The sequence below is a fragment of the Sinocyclocheilus grahami genome, unplaced genomic scaffold, assembly GCF_001515645.1.
Source record: "Sinocyclocheilus grahami isolate Dianchi unplaced genomic scaffold, SAMN03320097.WGS_v1.1 scaffold24.1, whole genome shotgun sequence".
Taxonomy (NCBI): Eukaryota; Metazoa; Chordata; class Actinopteri; order Cypriniformes; family Cyprinidae; genus Sinocyclocheilus; species Sinocyclocheilus grahami.
In genome coordinates this window covers 1841932-1860780 of record NW_015505203.1, presented here as the reverse complement: position 1 = coordinate 1860780, position 18849 = coordinate 1841932, and the positions used below count along the sequence as shown (strand labels likewise).

Genomic DNA, 18849 nt, shown 5'->3' with positions numbered 1-18849 from the left:
ACAGACAGACAGACAGACAGACATCACAGTGGAGTCAGCTGTCTTAACTGTGGCTTGTGTACTGCAAACACATACCAGCTTCACGCGACTCTGTTCCTCTTTCGGGCTCCGTCTTTACATTTATTTTGAAAGATGAAGCTTGCGATTATGGTAAGGGGCGTTACATTTCCTACAAGTGATTGCAGTGTTCGGCCAATCACAATGCACTGGGTCAGCTGGCCAATCAGAGCAGACTGCGCTTGTCGGAAGGAGGGACTTTGTAGAAAACGAAGCGTTTGAGAGAGGCGGGGCATAGAGGACCTACAATAATGTACAGTATTTGAAAAATAATGTGTTTTTTGAACATTAAAGCATGTCAACATATTCTGTTACACCAAATACACAAAATAATGATCTTTAAAAAAACATCATATGACCCCTTTAAGATAAATATTATGCACTTGTTGAGGCTAGAGTCAAAACTTGGACTTGTCCACTGATTTACCATTCCTGGTGTGTTTCTGTGTGTTTTAGGTGAAGGCCATCAGTTTGGGTCTGTCTCTACCTGTCGCAATTCTTCTGCTTTCTTTTGTAAAGACAGGTAATCAAACAAATAATGCTGTTTTGAATCATCAGATATTTAAAGGAAGCCATATTTTGCAGTTTTTGTTTTTTTTTTGAAAGTGGGCTTGTTAAGAAATTGTGGCTTTTGTAAAGTTGTTAAAATATTTCTGAAAATTAATTTTTAGACGTAAATTCATTTAAAGACGGAATTTATTTTTAGAGTAAATTGAATGAATGTGATGATAAACTGTCTTCGGTTTTCTTCCAAGTGGATTGGGTTGTCATTACCTTCACTTCCACAAGGGGGAGTGTCTCACTGATCAGTACCTGGATGGCTGCCACATTTTCAAACCCCTGGCTAATGCTGTGAGTCTGCTGTGTTCTGTTTAGCTCTATTTCTCTTTCAAGAGTGTCTCACTTTGTTGTCATTATAACTAAACTTCACTTGTGATTTTCATGTGTAATGCCACTTTTCTTCATCAGAGTGAGTGCTGGAAAGAGGAGAATATGGGTGGAATGAAAGGGAGTGGAGAGATATATGGCTCAGACAGCCGCTGTTTTATATCCAACCTCAGCAGACTGGTACCACATGTTCTCACAAAAATATATATAAATGTTTAAATATGTCAAAGCTACAGTTTTACAATATTACATTCACTTTGAAAGGCTCTTTTAAATTTTTACAAATCTTTTTACCCTCCCTTTATTAGAATAACGTGACCACTAGTGCACCAGTGGCAGGTCATTGTTACAGACACAGGTGCACTGGAATAAACAAATATCAAATTCAGGTGATGGATTCTGATTGGTGGGATTGTCCAGCAGGAAAGAGCATCGAGGTTAGTGAGAAACTAATTGGGATACGCGTAATGACTTAAACATTGTGTTTTTTACATAGCACTCGGCTGCCTTTTTATTTGTTATAACTTTCTGTCTCTAAATCATGTAGGTGTCTGGTTATCAGGGTTTCATTTTCTGTCCAGACAACAGAATATGTAAATATTCTGATTTAGCTCCTCCTACATCAAGACAAAAGGCAGATGACCTTCTAAATGCTGGCACATCCATTGAGAGGTTAGTCTAATCTTTTATTTTCAAATCTTAAATGTTTTTTATGTGCATTTGTATATGTCAACGGGTACAGAACTCCACACACAACGTGTTTCTATGTCAGTTCAGTGTCTCTAGAAGTTATTATATATTTTCTGTATAGTAGTGATGATGTGATGGAGAAAGACAGGTCCACTCCTCATCCCAGCTTCATGCATCGCTCCTCCGTCACAGTGTCTGAAGCAGAGGTCATTGTGGCAGCAGTGCTGAGCATCATATCCGCTTACTCTCTACTGTCTGCTGGATTGCTCATCTACAGGAAGTGTTTATCAGCCAGGGTCAGAGTACATGCTGCCAGTGAACCTTCATACAGGCCACAGACGCCTCCCACCCAATGCATCAGAAGGAACTGATAGTAGAACCAAAAATTGGACAAATAATACGATTCAAAAGTTAAAATTAAATAAATAAAAAGATAACAAATCATTAACAAATGTCTTTTTTGGCTATGCATATATTAAAATATTTTTATGATGAAGATAGTAAAGGTGTGGTGTGTTAAATAGATTTTACAATAATCATAAACTTTCTTTAGTTCAGGTCAAGATCCTTTGGTAAATCTAATGTGTGCACTTGAAAGATGATGGTTTTTCCTTGACTTAAACACATTGAAAAACCAAAGATCATTTTAGAATATTTAAAGCTTTTTTGTAAAATGTATAGCCTATATAAAAAAATAAAGCTCAATATTAATTAATTGTAAAACATTTAATTGCTGTTGTTTAAACCATTAGCCCTTTTCTGCTTGCTTATTCAGTCATTCATGTACAGTACAATCAACATACCACTATTATTTAAAGTCTTGTAAGGCTTTTATGTGTACATACAAAAGTCAATGGACAGCAACGTGATCCTTAGAATTTATTCAGCCAACAAGATTACAAACGTTTTCAAATGATGTGGTTACAGTATGAAGCAAAATCTAAAACAGCTGCAATCAAACAGTGATTTCAAGGTGTGGAATTTCTTTGCAAACAAACAAAGATAATTTCCCAAGCCGTTTCTCAAACATTTCTTCTGTCTGCTCACTTTCCTCATTTTGAAAAAACAGGTGTCGTCATCCCAGACATAACCAGTTGAGCAAGATACAAGTCATTCCATTACCAAACAGCAATGCCTGGAAACCAGTGCTTACACTCTTCAGCTAACATATAAATGCTTATGCATACTTAGATACAAGAAATAATTTTTTTTCTCTCTACGATTTGTACTTGGAAATAATATAAACAGTCATGTACTTGACATATGAACAAACCACTAAATCAGAACAGAATGAAACAAAAAAAAAATAATAAAGCAAAATAGTCAGTACAATGGTAATATGTGACCCTGGATCACAAAACCAGTCTCAAGTCGCTGGGGTATATTTGTAGCAATAGCCAAAAATACATTGTATGGGTGATTATTATTGATTTTTCTTTTATGCCAAAATCATTAGGACATTAAGTAAAGATCACGTTCTGTGAAGATATTTTGTAAATTTCCTATTGTAAATATATCAAAACTTAATTTTTGATTAGTAAAATGCATTGCTAAGGAGTTCACTTGGACAACTTTAAAGGCAATTTTCTCAATATTTAAATTTTTTTGCACCTTCAGATTCCAGATTTTCAAATAGTTGCATCTCGGCCAAATATTGTCCCACCCTAACAAGCTAATTTATTCATCTTTCAAATGATGTATAAATCTCAATTTCAAACAGTTGACCCTTATGACTGGTTTTGTGGTCTAGGGTCACATATAACGCGTAAATATAAATGACATCAACTAGTAAACAGATGATAAAAAACAACAACGACAGAAAAGGGGGGTGTTGCCAGTACCATGAGTTCCTACTAGAAGCTATATCATATTTGCAGAAAGATTTTTAACATGACTTCAATAGGATTATGATACTAAACAGTGATAGACCCAAACTGTGACTTGTGATTAAATTGTTATATCATTTGAATTTTTCTAAATATATTAACAGGCAAAGGCAACATCCTATAGATACAAGAGGATGAAAGCAGAAATGACAAATTACATCCTGGTCTTCGCCCAGTGCTCAAAAAGTGTCATCTGTGAGAGATGAGCAACAAACATAAGCTTTACAACACGTTTAAATATCATGTAAATTTGTATCAATATAATGATATCAAATAAATGTGTTGTGCATCAGCAATGACTTTATGATGCTTTAAGCATACATATACATGATCTCAGTACCTGACATTTCTCAATGGAGTAATTCAGATCAGCACAGAGCTCAATGTTGCCTGCTTTCTCTTTCTCTTCATTTTTCTAATTAAAAATCAAATCAAACACATCACATCAATATAATATCACAGTTGTATAATACATAATAATTTGACCCTGCATAGGACAAGTGGTTTGGAACATAGATAATAGTTTTGAATAAATTAATAATATGTTGTAAGACTCACTTTGCTCATTTTTATTGCTGAGTGTTTGATTTCTTGATCTATCTTCATTGTGTCCTGGATCATCTGCTGCACAAGCTTGTGCGTCTTCATCTCCTGAGTCTGTGATGAGGGGAAAATACAGATGCTTTACATCATCCAGTATGTTTTTAAGATTTCTAATTACCGTTTGTTGTTGTAAATAAATGATCATTCTTTGTTACCTACCTTCTTCTCTTTACTCTTGTCTTTTACAAGAACTGTGTTGTGAGTCTTGTGGTCTCCCTCAGTGCAGGACTGACACACAGATGTCTGATCATCTCCACAGAACCTTATTTTAGGATTGATATCCTCCACAAGGTCAAGCATCATGACTTGCTTTATGTTTATGACTTTCTCATGAGGCTCCAGGTAAGAGCTCTGCCACATCAGGATTTCAGACTGAGACAACAGATGCTCACAGTGTCTAAGATCCACTCTCTTGGTGAAATTTTCTTTGCAGCATGAACATGTGTTATCATGACTGCTTTCCCAGCATTCCTTCAGGCAGGCCTTACAGAAGTTATGTCCACATGGGGTCATCATGGGATCAGTGGACAGTTCCAGGCAAATTAAACACTGAAGGTTTTCTGTCAGGACACTGCTTGAGGAAGCCCTTACTGAAAAGAAAAGAGAAAAAAAAACTTGGCAAACAATACAACAACAACAAAAAATAATATGTGAAAATAAATACAATACTAACTTTATATTAATAAATATCTGCAAACAGTTTGATACAAAGAAGCCAGTTTATCCATAACTGCTAGTATATTTAGAGATAGTAATGATACTAGCATACTCGATATTAGCATCTTTATATTTTAAATATATCTTTATAAGAAAAATAGGAGATCTCAGTTATTTAGTTATAAAATAGGAGATCTCTATTATTGATTACCTGAAGGTTTGCACAGAGTCTCTTCTTGGTCCTCTGTTTCTAATGGTTGTGAATATTCTGTCATCACGGGTTCCCTTTTGTAGCCTTTAAAAATGTGCAAAAATGAACTCTTAAGTCTCAAATACATGGACAAATATGCCATCTTTTGGACATTAAAATGATATCACAAGATGAATGCTTATTTTATACTGTACTTCTGTTACTTATCGAACTAAGCATGTTACTAGCTAAAATTCACATTATGAAAATGCATTGGAAGTACAAATATATTTACCTGTGTTTTTCTCAAAGAGTTGCACAATCTCTCTAAGAGCTGTGTTGCACCTTAGATCAGGACATTTGTTGAATGTTTCTTTACAAAATGGGCAGGTGCATTTCTGACTGATGTCCCAGAACATTTCCACGCAGGTCTTACAGAAGTTGTGTCCACATGGAGTGGTGACCGGATCACTGAATAGATCCAAACAGATGGAACAGTGGAGCTCCTCAGATAATGGACCGCTTTCGCATAACTGGGCTGAAAGCAAAAGAAATGCATTCATTTCAGAAATTTCTCAGGTTTGAAGTGCAGATTTTCTGTTCTTAAATTAGCAAATATTGTGTACGGTTAGTTTTGTGCACATTTATGACACAGGGGAGTAAGTTTAGAGACTAGTAGAGTTTTTTTTATATATATTTGAACTTTAAAATAAATACATACCTGTTGTGTTTTTCTGAAGGAGTTGCAGAATTTCTCTAAGAACTGTGTTGCTCTTTAATTCAGGTATTTTGCTGAATGTTTCTTTACAATAAGGGCATTTGCAATCCTGACTGTTGTCCCAGCATTGTTTCAGACAGCTCTTGCAGAAGTTGTGTCCACATGGAGTGGAGACTGGATCTATGAACACATCCAGACATACTGGACACTTGTATTCCTCGGTCTGAAGAGGAATGCTGCAGAGAACTATAACTGGAAAATGGGGGAATTACTTGGAATAAATAATCATGTTAATACTCCTTACCCAAATATTCATTAAAAAATTAAGCAGCAAAAAAAATATATTAGTAGTTCATGTTCAGTGAATTCAAATACACATTATTTTATTATAAGATGAATGTAATGTAAGTTCAGACCACAAAGACTTACATGGTGGCAAATCAATACTGCCTCTTTCATGTCTGCATTTTAGTGGTGTTGAGAAGGGTTCTGCCATTTCTTATTAAATCCACCAGCTTTTACTAAAAGTCGTTGCAGAATTCACGTAATGGATGTCGGCCTTCCCACTCCTTCACAATAATTAATAATTAACCAGTCATCATTATTTAGTTAAGTTAAAGGTGAAAGAATTCATCTCTTTTACAAGAAGTAAAACAAGTAGTGTACATATAAATGGCAAATCAATTCAAAAGTGGTTTTCAAATGGAAGACGGCTGTTCTGTAAATAGTTGCATACACCCAATACTTTCCGGCAAAGTCTGAGAAGGTAGAATTGTTTTGGAAGAAAAATAAACAGCATTTATTCTGAATATGCAAATTAGCCGAAACCACTGGACGTCTCCAACTAAAACAACAACCGGAACAAGTTTTCCACTCAATACTAGCCTTTGGTTAAGAAGAATACCGAGCCCGTTTAAAATAATTCGCTGAAAGGTTTCACCCTGTTTATAGGCACACATTATAATAACTATTAAATATTTTTCGGACATGGTCACGAATGCAAACCGACACTACTTCATAAAACAACTAATTAATCGCATATATTTGGTATTATCAACTAAGGCATTTAAATGAATATTAACTATAATTCACTGTTCAGATAAATTAATCTTTAAGCACATACCAGCGAGAATCTATCCGAATAAAACTACCAGCTTCTAGAACAAGCAAGCGAGAAAACGTCTTAGTTTCACTTTTTAGCCAAACTAGTACCCTACCTGTACAAAGCAAAACTTTGCGCCGACACCTAGCGGTTGGGCACCGCATCGATACTATTAAATACGATACAATGAATAAACAATGTGAGGAACAGGGTAAGGATTTATACACATGTCCTCAATATTCATTTTCTTACGTTTTAAAGACCTTTTAAACCTATGCAGATGATGACAGTGATAGAGATGAAATGTAAAAGGCATAAAATGGTTCTGCACTGTATACAGTAGATTGGTTTTGACACCTCCACTAAATAAAGGTTCCTCAACCTCTGCTCATTTTTTTGATTGTGTTGTCATTTGCAGTATTCCTCAGTACTTACCGTTAAGCAGTGTTATATTAGTATTCATTTCATTAAAATATATTTTTTATTAAAATATTGAATGTTACAAATATATTAATTTTAATGTTTTTTTAATTCATTAAAAAAGTTTGAAATATTGTATTTTCTTATATACGGCATTGTTTATACAGTATGAGAAGAACAATTTAAATTAAATGTGTCTAAACTTTCATTTTTGGGTGAACTATACACAATATATTGTCACTATCCATGAAACATTGTTGAATTTATGTATTGCTATATATTGTGACACAATATATTGTTACAGCAAAACATAAGTCGTGGGGCACATTCAAATATTATGTAAAAATACTGTAAAAAACATCACAAATTCTCAACAAAACAGCAAGTTTAAAGATCATCTTTTTTGAGGTTACTGTAATTGGAACATTATTGCGCAAAGAAAGTAGTCTTACTAGCAAAAAAAATATATATATAATAATGTATTACACTGACAGTCATTCTTCCTTCCTTCATTAATTTATTTTATTTTAATTACCAATGGTTATAATTGGCTAAAATACACTTGTTCTTTTCGACAGGTGAAATTATTTGTGGGGCTGAATTTTTATCTCCATGAGTAAAGCCTGGGCTGAAATATGGATAGAGTTTCTCCGTGAAAGAGTAGATATGAGACCTGGACTCCACATCATAAAATGAGACCAGACCTTCCTCATAGTCTACATACACACCCAACTTCTGGGGCTTGACTTTCAGACAGAGAGAGACAGACAGACAGTCACAGGCCTTATACTCACTTCCATTCCTCAACCACAGAGTCCAGAGTCCAGAGTCCATTCCGTGGACTCAGAGTGATTATTCCCTTCCTGTTAACAGACTCCCTCGCCACACCTATATCCCACTCGGTTTTCCCTTTCACCTGCACCTCGAAATAAAATTTCCCAGAGGAGAATCCCTCCTTCCCCAGGATGCTGGGACATGTATCAAACCTCCACGGACTGTCCGGGACAATCTGTCGTGTTTCTCCATATCCAGCTTGTTTGTCATCCTCAGACAAGGAGATTTTCGGATGAGCTGTTTCAGGATCCATAGTCACATTCACTGAGAGAGATCAGAACAAATAATTAGCAGACATTTTTGACATATAAGCGTTGCATGGAATAAACAATACACAATAGTACATTGGTCTTTCGTCAACTTTTTCTGTATTTGTCCCATTAAAATGATCTTGGAAATGTTTTGCCCTGTGTTTATCATTTATATTTGCTACTTTTCAAATCCCCTGTACGTATGTATTTATTGTTTTACAATTATCCCAGAATTTCAGTATTAAAATGTGAATATCCATTACTATATATTTAAAACTGTGACGTTATTTTTTCAGTGTCATTGAAGAGTTTGAGATCAAATATGATATTTGTGAGAATATGTGATTTGTGAAAAACACATCAAGGACAATATCACTTTTGAGTAGAATTTGTGTGTGTAATTTCCAATCACTCGTTAATTTTGTCAAATGATGAAAAAAGTGTAAAAGTATTATAACATTGTATCTATTAATGAAGCATAAAATGCTAGCTATGAAATCAGCTATGTGAAATTGAGACACTTGAAGTAGAGATTTTTTATGACCTTCAGAAAAAATTGAACCATGCATGTGTATCAACTGCCGGACATTGTTTGACAAATTAAAGTAGTAAGAAAAGTGAGTTTTAATAGTTCATATGACTAAAAGTGCCCACAATATATTCAGAAATGTAAACATTTTTGAGTATGAATGTAGGAAAATGGCATAGATGACTTGTACCTGTAAAATTCTCAATCCTCTTTAGCTCTGTGGAAACAATTTATACACTTGATTATTTTCTAAAAATGTATGTAAATAATTTGTAGAACTGTGCCAGTCTTAGCTTTTAACAGTGTTGAATGCTTACAAAATAATTATATTTAAATGTATTCACAATAAAAATTCAAGACAAAACATCGAATTGACCTTAGCTGACTTGTAGGTTTGAGGTAAGGAGATTCTGTTCCGGTTTTGAAAGCCAGCATCAAAACCTTAAAGGGATAGTTCACCCAAAAATAAAAAATTAATTCTGTCATTAATTACTCACCCTCATGTCGTTTCAAACCCGTAAGACCTTCGTTCATCTTCGGAACACAAATTAAGATATTTTTGATGGAATCTGAGAGCTGTCTGACCCTGCATAGACAGCAACGCAACTGAAATGTTCCCAAGTCCAGAAACGTAGCAAGGAGATCTGTAAAATAATCCATGTGACATCAGTGGTTCAACCGCAATTATACAAAGCTACAAGAATGATTTTTGTGCGCCAAAAAAAACTCAAAAAACTACATTATTCAACAATTCGTCTCCTCCGCGTCACCCTGTAGCGCCATTTTGGAGAATATCTGCTGGACGTAAACACCGGATCGGTTTCCTACGTTGTTGTGATTTGATCTGAACGAAAACAGCGTATCCGTGTGACGCAGCTGACACAGAACAGCATACGCTGTTTACGTCCAGCGGATATTCTCCAAAATGGAGCTACAGGGTGATGCGGAGGAGACGAATTGTTGAATAAAGACTTTTTTTTTCCTTTTGCGCACAAAAAGTTCTCTCGTAGCTTTGTATAATTGCAGATGAACCACTGATGTCACACGGATTATTTTGCTTGCTTTTGCTACGTTTCTGGACTTGGGAACATTTCAGTTGTATTGCTGTCTATGCAGGGTCAGACAGCTCTCAGATTCCATCAAAAATATCTTCATTTGTGTTCTGAAGATGAACGAAGGTCTTACGGGTTTGAAACGACATGAGGGTGAGTAATTAATGACAGAATTTTCCTTTTTGGGTGAACTAACCCTTTACATCTGATTCTGGGAGTCAGGTATAAATAAGGAATGCAACGAACTGCTAAAATGTATACCTTGAATGAAATTTAAATCACTTTGGATAAAAGCATCTGCCAAATGTAAATAATAAATGGGATCATTCAATATTGTGTTCTGACCACATTAAATAAAACTTTGCAATGAACTTACAACAAGACTAACCTTGCTGAGCTGTACCGAGCATTTGATTTCTTCAGTTTTCTTCATTCTGCTCTGAATCATCTAATTAACTTCGGCTTGTCTTCTCCCTAACTGAGACAGTGGACAAAAAAATAAAACTTTCTTTATAGCAAAGTTTGAAAGCCATTGAAACACAGATACAGATTAAGCATCTCTCACCTTCCGTTCTTCACTCTCCTCCTCTACAGGAACAGTGTTGTGGGTTCTGTGGTCTTTCGTCGTACACGACAGGCACACATACTTCTGATCATCTCTGCAGAACAGCTCCAGTGGCCTCTCATGCTTCGGGCATATATAATCTTCCAGATTCTCCACAGGGTTGATAAGTTTGTGCTTCTTCAGTTTTGCTACAGTGTTATGAGGCTCTAGGTGAGTTTTACAGAAAGATCCTTCACAATGCACGCAAGAGTTCAAAGCTTCTCTCTTTATTTTTGTTTTGTACAGGCATCACATGGTACTGCACCAGGTTGGACAGGACTTTCTCCCCTCTTCAGTCCTTCGATGAGCTCTCTGAATTCTCTGTTGATGCCAAGATCTGGTCTCAAGTGAAAGTTCTTCTTGCAAAGCGGACATTGCGTGCCCATACTGCTGTCCCAGTGTTGAGTGATGCATTCCATGCAGAAGTTGTGTCCACACGGAATGGTTACTGGGTCAGAGAAGAAATCCTGACATATTGAACACAGGCACTGTCCAACCTGGGAACTGATGGAAGAAGCCATCACTGATGAGAGAAAACCCCCCCAAATGATTGTACAAACACACAAGATATCTCTCCTTGCCCCTCCTTTTTAAACAAATTTAACCTGTCGAACTGGTTTTGATATGGGATGTAAAATACAACATACACTTTAATTGGTATTACAATAAAGATTTGCATAAAGTTTGAAAGTGTCAACTCAAGAGTGGTGTTAACAGTCCAAAAATCTCTCTCTTTTTTAATCAAAATGCAGTTGTAAATCAAACTAGCCATTAGATTTAATAATTAGGACTAACACCAGAACTGACTTGAGATGAATAATGATGCTATTGTCTTTTTAAAACTGCTTACAGCAGAATTTGAATCATATTTGGAGAAGTTTGATTCTGTTATTTTCTTGTTCATTAATATTAAGCCGCTTTGAAACAATCTGAATTTTATAAGGTGCTATATAAATAACGATGACTTGACTGCTGATTTACCAAATAATTTTTGTGTAATGTAGTTTACAAACCACTAGATAAAACAATCCACAGGCTCCAGCATGATAGCGTCTCTCATGAGCTTACCTTTACTCTGCTACACCTCCTGCATGCTTCTTCATGGCCGTGTCTGAGCTCATGCCATAGAACAGTTTGTACTTCTTGCTGTTTTTCTCTATGATTTCGCCCACACTTTCAGAATGACCAGCAAGCATTCCTCCCAGCATCACAAAGTCAGCTCCAGCTCCTGTCACACAGTTTAGCCGATCAAACACAAGTCTAATGTGGTTGTGACCAACATCTAAAAAAATGTGGCATTTACAGGTAATAAGGCAACAAGTAATGTCTGAATCCAATGTTTTTGGCTACTAAAATGTCTTGCTTTCTTGTTTTATGGTATTATTACAATGCAGTGTTACCAAAACTCACGAAATGCTTTGGAGACGTCGCCTGGGCAGGTGCATCCCCCATCCTACAGTGAGACGAAAAACAGATCCCACAAATACATGATCAAAGATTCTGTGTCAACAAAGCATGCAGGCACTGTTAACTCTATAAAGCCTGACATAATGTCAGGAAAAACCATTTGTTTAAAATGGAACAGTTTATTGAACCTTCAAATTAAATATAAAAGAAAACGGGGGGAAACAAATAAATAAATAAATACACACACACACATATATATATATATATATATATAAATAAATAAATGTGTTTTTTTGTCCATATTTAATGCATCAGGCTTTTTATGGCCCATGTAACATGTGACCCTGGACCACAAAACCAGTCATAAGGGTCAATTTTTCGAAATTGAGATTTATACATAATCTGAAAGCTGAATAAATAAGCTTTCCATTGATGTCTGGTTTGTTAGGATAGGACAATATTTGGCCGAGATTGCAAAAAAATCTAAATATTGAGAAAATCTCTTTTAAAGTTGTCCAAAAGAAGTTCTTAGCAATGCATATTACTAATCAAAAATTAAGTTTTGATATATTTACAGTAGGAAATTTACAAAATATCTTCACGGAACATGATCTTTACTTAATATCATAATGATTTTTGGCATAAAAGAAAAATCGATAATTTTGACCCATACAATGTATTTTTGGCTATTGCTACAAATATACCCCAGCGACTTAAGACTGGTTTTGTGCTCCAGGGTCACATATAGTGAGAATATGGAGCTTATACTCAAGGGGGAAAACCTCAATTTAATTTTAGGCCCAAACTAAGCAAATATACACAATTTGGAGCATGATACTGGATGCATGTTTTGTTTTTTAATATATGGATAAAAAGCAATATTAGATTTTGATAGCTAACAGTTTAAGATTTTTAAAACAGTATGAGAGACCCCTAACATAAAATTCATATAAATATCAGTTGTCACTCTATATTTCAAAATAATAGTTAGATACAGTAAAATACATTTAAAAGCTTAGTTTTATGATCAAAGCTCTGTAGTTTTCATTTTTTAGGGGCCATGCAAGAATACAATAACGATTAAGAGATCAATAAAATAAAACGTTCCCGAAAAGCCTTTTGTATCATACTTGACACCAACATTTTAACATGATATTTCTAAAACATAAAATATGGAAAATCAAGTAAACCTAAGCTGCTTCAGTCCAATAAATGCTCATCTTTAAATATTAATAACAATATTATGCTTATTCTTATGTTTACGTTATAACAACCTGAAGATGGCTGTAGAATTATACTAAAAGGCCTTCAGTCAGAGGCTATCAATCAGAGGACAGGAGGCTTGTAGTAGACTATGTGTAACAGGTTTTTCATGTTGATAATTTAGAGGCTATAGAAATGCATAGGGTTAATGTAATGTAAGGCTTTATAGGGTTAATGTAAGAACCCTCACAGATATAATGTGTCCACCCAGGCCGTGTGCAGCGTCAGCTGAGGATAACCCACACCGGTCTTCTTAGGAGTGGTGCACACAGAACCTGCACACATGAACATATGTGTGAAACTGGTGTAATATGAATCTGAACACCATCCGACAGACAACTGATGATGTCACCTGGTCCAATGCCCACTTTGATGATGTCAGCACCAGCAAGAATCAGCTCTTCAACCATCTCTCCTGTGACCACATTGCCAGCCTACAAAATTCAAATGGATCTCAAAACATTAAGATGACTGTTATTGAGACGATGTCAGTGAAATGTTGATCTGTTGTTGGGTAACTGACCATGATAGTGTGTGTAGGGAACTTCTGCCTCACATCTTTCACGAAGCTGACAAAGTGTTCAGAGTAGCCATTGGCCACATCCACACATATGTACTGAATCTGAGGTACAGCAGCCACAATGGCCCCCAGTTTCTCAAAGTCCCCATCACTGGGCCCCATGCTGACTGCTACACTCTGGCGAAACAAAGAAAGCACCACAAATAATTTAAATATCAATAGTCTAGAGATTTTCAATTCGTAGTAAAGATGTTGCTCACCTGTAAGCATTCTGGGTGTTCGGATGCAAACTCCTTCCAGTCATTCACACAATAATGCTTATGGATGGCCGTAAAGAGACAAAAAATACAATAATTAATATAACCTGCAGTCTGATAAAAGGACAAAAATGGCACAAAAAATTATTTAATTCAGTGAAATTAAGAGTAGATTTCATTCACACCTGATGTAAGGCTAAGGCCATTTCAAAAGTTCCCACGGTGTCCATGTTGGCGGCTATAATGGGAATGCCACGGTAACTTCCCTTTGAGTTTCTGAATGTAAAACTGCACATGAGATCCACCTGAAACAGATAAGAGACAGAAGAGTGTGAAAAGTAATGAAAGTGAACCTAAAATGTAGTTGACATTGCACCACATGTGTGATTGCAATGGAACATAAATGAAACCAAATTAATACTCCATATGACATCTATAATGCAAATAAAAACATACTAAGAGTTACTAACCTCACTGCGAGATTTGAGAGTGCTTCTTTTGGGTCGAAGCAGCACGTCCTTGAAGTCGAGCTTGATATCATTTTCAATACGTGGCATATCTGCTGAAGAGGATGGCCTTGAGACTAGGGCTGTGCGATATTGAAGAAAAATGTGATAACTCATTAAAGAATGCGATATTCGATATGCAATACGACAATCCTTAAAGTGCCACATGCTCAGATGAGACTGTTTTACTCAGCTGTTGCTGAGTCAGTTCTGTGAACTTCTATAACTATCTTGTGTCATATATATACAGTATATGGTTATTTGTATGTATGCATGTACCAAGAGTTCCTGTAAAACCACAACAAATTCCTTGTGTTTGCGCACACTTAAGTGGTGAATAAAGCTCAGTCTGATTCTGATTCTAATAATAACGCACCCCTACAACAACTTCTGAAAGTGAACGGTAGTGTTTTACTCGAGCATTACATAAAAATGACATTTTAACATTAGTGTAATCATTTTAACATGAGTTTAGGAACTGAATAATAAAAAGGAAAAATAAAACACTGCTTAGTATTTACTCTTTGAATTCAATATGCACTGATTCTTATTTAAGCTACAAAAGTTATTCAAGTAAGAGCAGTGAGTGATTTTCTCTTTGTCTTTTGTTCATGGCCCCAAATATTGCAAGCTGTAGAGATATGCATATTGCGATATGTACATTTGCGATATTTCGATATGTTGCACAGCCCTACTTGAGACTGCTCTAACAGTATCTCACTGTCTGCAAAACCACAAGACAAGGGAAAGAAAAACACTCCCACTCCTTCAGTTATGAGAGCTGCAGAGGCTGAGGAAGAGGAGGGTTATACAGGGTGAGACAGAAAATATCCTTTCATAATTATGTAAAAACTCTAAATCAAGGATTAAACATTTTAGAATACCAATTACTTATTCCATTTCAGACAGGAGAGTAAAGCAATGCATCATAAAAAAATGAATAAAATAAAATGACCCTTAAATGTTTCACATCTGGTTCTGTGTTCTGCACATGTCTTAGCTGTCAGATAATCTAGGCCACAAGATCATAATTGTTGCTTTTCTGTCATGTTCTTGACTCAACATGTTTTTTTTTTTTTCCCATTACAAACAATCACACGCGTGAAGAAGAGCACCTTCTTCTTCTTCTTCTTCTTCTATCTTTCCGGCAGTGTAGACGCTACTGGGCGTATTACTGCCCTCCACAGGTCAAAGTTTGAACTAAATTCTTATATACAGTCCTGTATTATGCAAGAACTGAAGAACTACCTCAGAGATCAGTTTATGTTTATCACTGTGTCCAAACAAAGAAGTAACAGAAAACACTTTAACTCCAAATTCTGCCAATTTATCAAAAAGTGCTTTTCTTTCTGCATTATACTTCCTACATTCCAAGAAAACATGCCCTACTGTTTCCATATTCCCACATTCACATAATCCAGAAATATGCTTTCCTACAATATACAAAAAGTAATTTAACCCTCAGTGCCCCAACCACAATCTACACCGTTTAACTGAGTCCCTACGAGATGGACAAGTACAAAACATATTTTCTTAACTTTAGGTTGAATAGAAAACTATTAGGTTGAATGTCCTTTTCCCATCCTCTCTGCCATTCTTTTATTAAGCCCTCTTTAACTCTTTCCCTCAGTTCCACCCTCCCCACGGATTCATGGATATCTATTTCTCTTCCTAAACTCTCCTTCGCTATATAATCTGCCTGCTCATTCCCTATCACCCCAGCATGCCCAGGCACCCAACAAAAAGTGATATTGCAAGCAACCCCAAATCTAAAAAACACACGGAAGATGTCATTTACAATATCACATCGAATTTTAGATTTCCCTGCTCTCTTTAAAGTTTGAGCACCTTCTTGAAAGGCTGTATGGAAGAAATTGAAAGCGGTTTCCGTGTTGGAGGCGGTCGTTTTAGGAGGCCGGATGTTTAGCGCGTGTACTGTAGTCTTTATGCTGACGGCTTGCGTGCAAATTCAAGTTCAAACGCTCAGCGAAAAACTACAGACAATGATTGATTTGCAGCGTACTGTCGCAAATTTAATTTTCCCGGTCAGTTTGAATTCAAGTGAAATATTTGGTTATTTAGAGTTAATATGCTAAGTTATGTGTATTTATTCGAATGCCGTTATGTTCCACACGGACCCTCGGAACGTTTCCTACAGACTCTAGAATAGTAGGAATTATTTTTCAGTGACGCAGGAAATTCGGTGGGGAAATTGTGGGAATAATTTGATTAGAGGTGTCTGAACTTCTTCCACCATCGCCTAGTTTTATTCGCATTCGATTTCCCTGTATGTATTTCTAAAACAGAAGAAGCCACAATGCTAATTAAAGTCAAGGTAAGAAATGAACGAAGAGCACAGTTCTTACCCAGTTCTAGACTGAGCTATTGTAATTATTTGATTAAATACAGTAAGGCATTGCGCATCAAACAACATTTTACTACAGTATGATGTACATAGATAATATTATAACGAACTGTGGTATGTAAATGATAAAAGGCCCATTCATTCAGAGGGAATTTTATGTCTAAATGACTTAATCGTCGTCATTGTTTTTAAAGACACTCACTGGCAAAGAAATCGAGATCGACATCGAGCCCACAGACAAGGTGCAATATAAAATGCTTAATGATTTACAGCGAATGTTAAAAGATGAACCCGCAGTTGACAGTAAAGAGCATTGATGCGTCCATTTTATTCAGGTGGAGAGAATAAAAGAGAGAGTGGAGGAGAAAGAGGGAATCCCACCGCAGCAACAGAGACTCATCTACAGTGGAAAACAGATGTAACGTATTTTATGTGCACATTTAATCATGCTCTCGAATATTTCTGTAGGTTTATTCTAAACCCTCCTTCTTCTCCACCTCAGGAATGATGAGAAAACGGCAGCTGATTACAAGATCCAGGGTGGCTCTGTGCTGCATCTGGTTCTTGCACTGAGAGGTGGTCGGGTCCACCAGCATCCCAGCAGCCTCCTCTCTTCTGTGTAACCCAGCCCTGTCTCGGCCACCTTAGATATGTACTCGCACATGTCACCAGAAACCATTTGAACCATCTGGACTGACGAGTGGTAGCCACTGCATTCTTTGTTTGCTGGAATATTCATCAGCTTTTTCCTGTTCGTGCCACTCCGTTCATTTGTTAAGAGCATCATTATGCTCTTTTTGTTAGGTTTACAAGAAGTGTTAAAAATCAAGGTAAAACTGATGTATCAGTTTGTCAATAAAAATAGATGCAACCATTTAAGCATGTAACAGTGTTTATTCTTTCCTCGTTCAAAGAGTTTTCAAGTTTTCCTCAATTGCTTTGGCTCAATTCTTGAATGAGAATGTTTTTCTCAAAACAATATGGTCAGATTTCTGAACAATCAACTAATCGTTCACGCTAAATGTGTGTTTCTTATTCAAGTAAACCACAAGTTTTATTACATCTGCAAAAAAGCTAGTGCCATTTTCTACTATTTGCACAAGTACACTCTTAAAAATAAAGGTGCTTCACGATGCCATAGAAGAACCTTTTTGTCTAAATGGTTCCATAAAGAGCCTTTAACATCTGAAGAACCTTTCTGCTTCACAAAAGGTTCTTTGGGGCGAAATAAGGTTCTTCAGATTACAAAAAGGTAAGAAAGAGATGGTTCTTTAAAGAACCTTTGACTGAATGGTTATTTGTGGAACCAAAAAGGGTTCTTCTGTGGCATCGCTTGAAGAACCTTTAGAAGCACCTTTATTTTTAAGAGTGTAAATGCACATGACTTAGTGATTTTTAGTGAAATTAAAATCTAAACATTCTTCATGTGAGCAATCTCATGCAAAATGATTATTTCATTTCTTAAAATCTGTCAGACATATATATTTATGAAATGTATACATTTTTTTTTTTTTTTACATGTACCACACTAATAAAAACTTATGCATACAAATATGCATATTATTTTTCTGTGTACTTCAGTACTGGTATTTTTATCTACTGTTAAAAACTCTAAGAAGTGTCAGTGTGATACACAGCAGCATTCAGCTAGACAAAACTGACAGTCAATGTCAACAAAAAAGTAGAACAAAAAGTACATTTGTATCTAACAAGATTTTAAGGATCGTCTACCAAAAAAAACAAAACATCTAAACATTTTGACCAGTATGGCTCACACGATGACAAAACTTTTCATGTTGGTGACATTGGCCAATTTTCTGACACAATAGCTAGATTTTGAAGCACAAAATTATGTTTTGCAGACATGCACTATAGTTGTGATGTCCCATAAAAACAATTACACAAATAGTTTAGAGAATAAGATTGTTTCAAAATGAGCCAAAGCGACTGAGAAAAACCGTAATGTGCAACCCATGTGATAAATAAATAACCCAAGTGAGTTGAGAAAACCTTTAAATTATTAAACGTGATAGCTGTGAAACTATTGAAC

At 35.9% G+C, this 18849-nt stretch overlaps 4 protein-coding genes across 5 annotated transcripts in view; 2 read left to right on the top strand and 2 right to left on the bottom strand.

Annotated features, from left to right (window-relative positions):
- The window catches only part of LOC107562422 (leishmanolysin-like peptidase), an 11885-nt gene extending 9864 nt beyond the window's left edge, over positions 1 to 2021 (top strand). The window contains exons 9-14 of one of the 2 annotated variants that reach the window (XM_016247066.1): positions 514 to 580; positions 813 to 909; positions 1027 to 1125; positions 1254 to 1382; positions 1493 to 1617; positions 1760 to 2021. In XM_016247066.1, coding sequence (XP_016102552.1) covers positions 514 to 580; positions 813 to 909; positions 1027 to 1125; positions 1254 to 1382; positions 1493 to 1617; positions 1760 to 2006 — 764 coding nt within the window. In that variant the 3' untranslated portion in view covers positions 2007 to 2021. Of the gene's footprint in view, positions 1 to 513; positions 581 to 812; positions 910 to 1026; positions 1126 to 1253; positions 1383 to 1492; positions 1618 to 1756 lie in introns of both variants that reach the window. The other variant, XM_016247060.1, reaches the window with a different exon arrangement.
- Positions 2022 to 3329: 1308 nt separating this feature from the next.
- On the bottom strand, positions 3330 to 16302 carry gmpr2 (guanosine monophosphate reductase 2). The gene is given in 12 exon segments (XM_071582325.1): positions 3330 to 3340; positions 10443 to 11004; positions 11550 to 11709; positions 11892 to 11934; positions 13342 to 13379; positions 13382 to 13426; positions 13504 to 13585; positions 13675 to 13848; positions 13932 to 14042; positions 14114 to 14233; positions 14399 to 14517; positions 16283 to 16302. Coding segments are annotated over 9 exon segments (858 nt in total). The 5' UTR covers positions 14486 to 14517; positions 16283 to 16302; the 3' UTR covers positions 3330 to 3340; positions 10443 to 11004; positions 11550 to 11551.
- On the bottom strand, positions 3346 to 6948 carry LOC107562439 (E3 ubiquitin/ISG15 ligase TRIM25). The gene is made up of 9 exons (XM_016247075.1): positions 6813 to 6948; positions 6119 to 6258; positions 5693 to 5941; positions 5267 to 5509; positions 4993 to 5076; positions 4284 to 4714; positions 4080 to 4178; positions 3862 to 3936; positions 3346 to 3714 (listed from the first exon to the last, which is right to left on the bottom strand). Exons 2-9 carry the CDS (start codon positions 6183 to 6185, stop codon positions 3676 to 3678), a joined length of 1287 nt encoding a protein of 428 aa, XP_016102561.1. The 5' UTR covers positions 6186 to 6258; positions 6813 to 6948; the 3' UTR covers positions 3346 to 3675.
- Positions 16303 to 16562: 260 nt separating the features above from the next.
- Positions 16563 to 17673, top strand: nedd8 (NEDD8 ubiquitin like modifier). The gene is made up of 4 exons (XM_016247049.1): positions 16563 to 16769; positions 16994 to 17041; positions 17135 to 17217; positions 17302 to 17673. The coding sequence occupies exons 1-4, from the start codon at positions 16752 to 16754 to the stop codon at positions 17420 to 17422; spliced, it is 270 nt and encodes an 89-aa protein (XP_016102535.1). The 5' UTR covers positions 16563 to 16751; the 3' UTR covers positions 17423 to 17673.
- The last annotated feature ends 1176 nt before the right edge of the window (positions 17674 to 18849 follow it).

Excerpts from the sequence above, each read along its gene's own strand:
- LOC107562439 (XM_016247075.1), bottom strand. The coding sequence starts at position 6,185 with ATGGCAGAACCCTTCTCAACACCACTAAAATGCAGACATGAAAGAGGC. Across the intron at positions 5,510-5,692 it reads CCTTCAGAAAAACACAACAG|CCCAGTTATGCGAAAGCGGT; the intron begins GTATGTATTTAT and ends TTTTGCTTTCAG. Across the intron at positions 4,715-4,992 it reads GACTCTGTGCAAACCTTCAG|TAAGGGCTTCCTCAAGCAGT; the intron begins GTAATCAATAAT and ends TTTTCTTTTCAG.
- nedd8 (XM_016247049.1), top strand. Across the intron at positions 17,042-17,134 it reads ACATCGAGCCCACAGACAAG|GTGGAGAGAATAAAAGAGAG; the intron begins GTGCAATATAAA and ends CATTTTATTCAG. Across the intron at positions 17,218-17,301 it reads ATCTACAGTGGAAAACAGAT|GAATGATGAGAAAACGGCAG; the intron begins GTAACGTATTTT and ends TCTCCACCTCAG.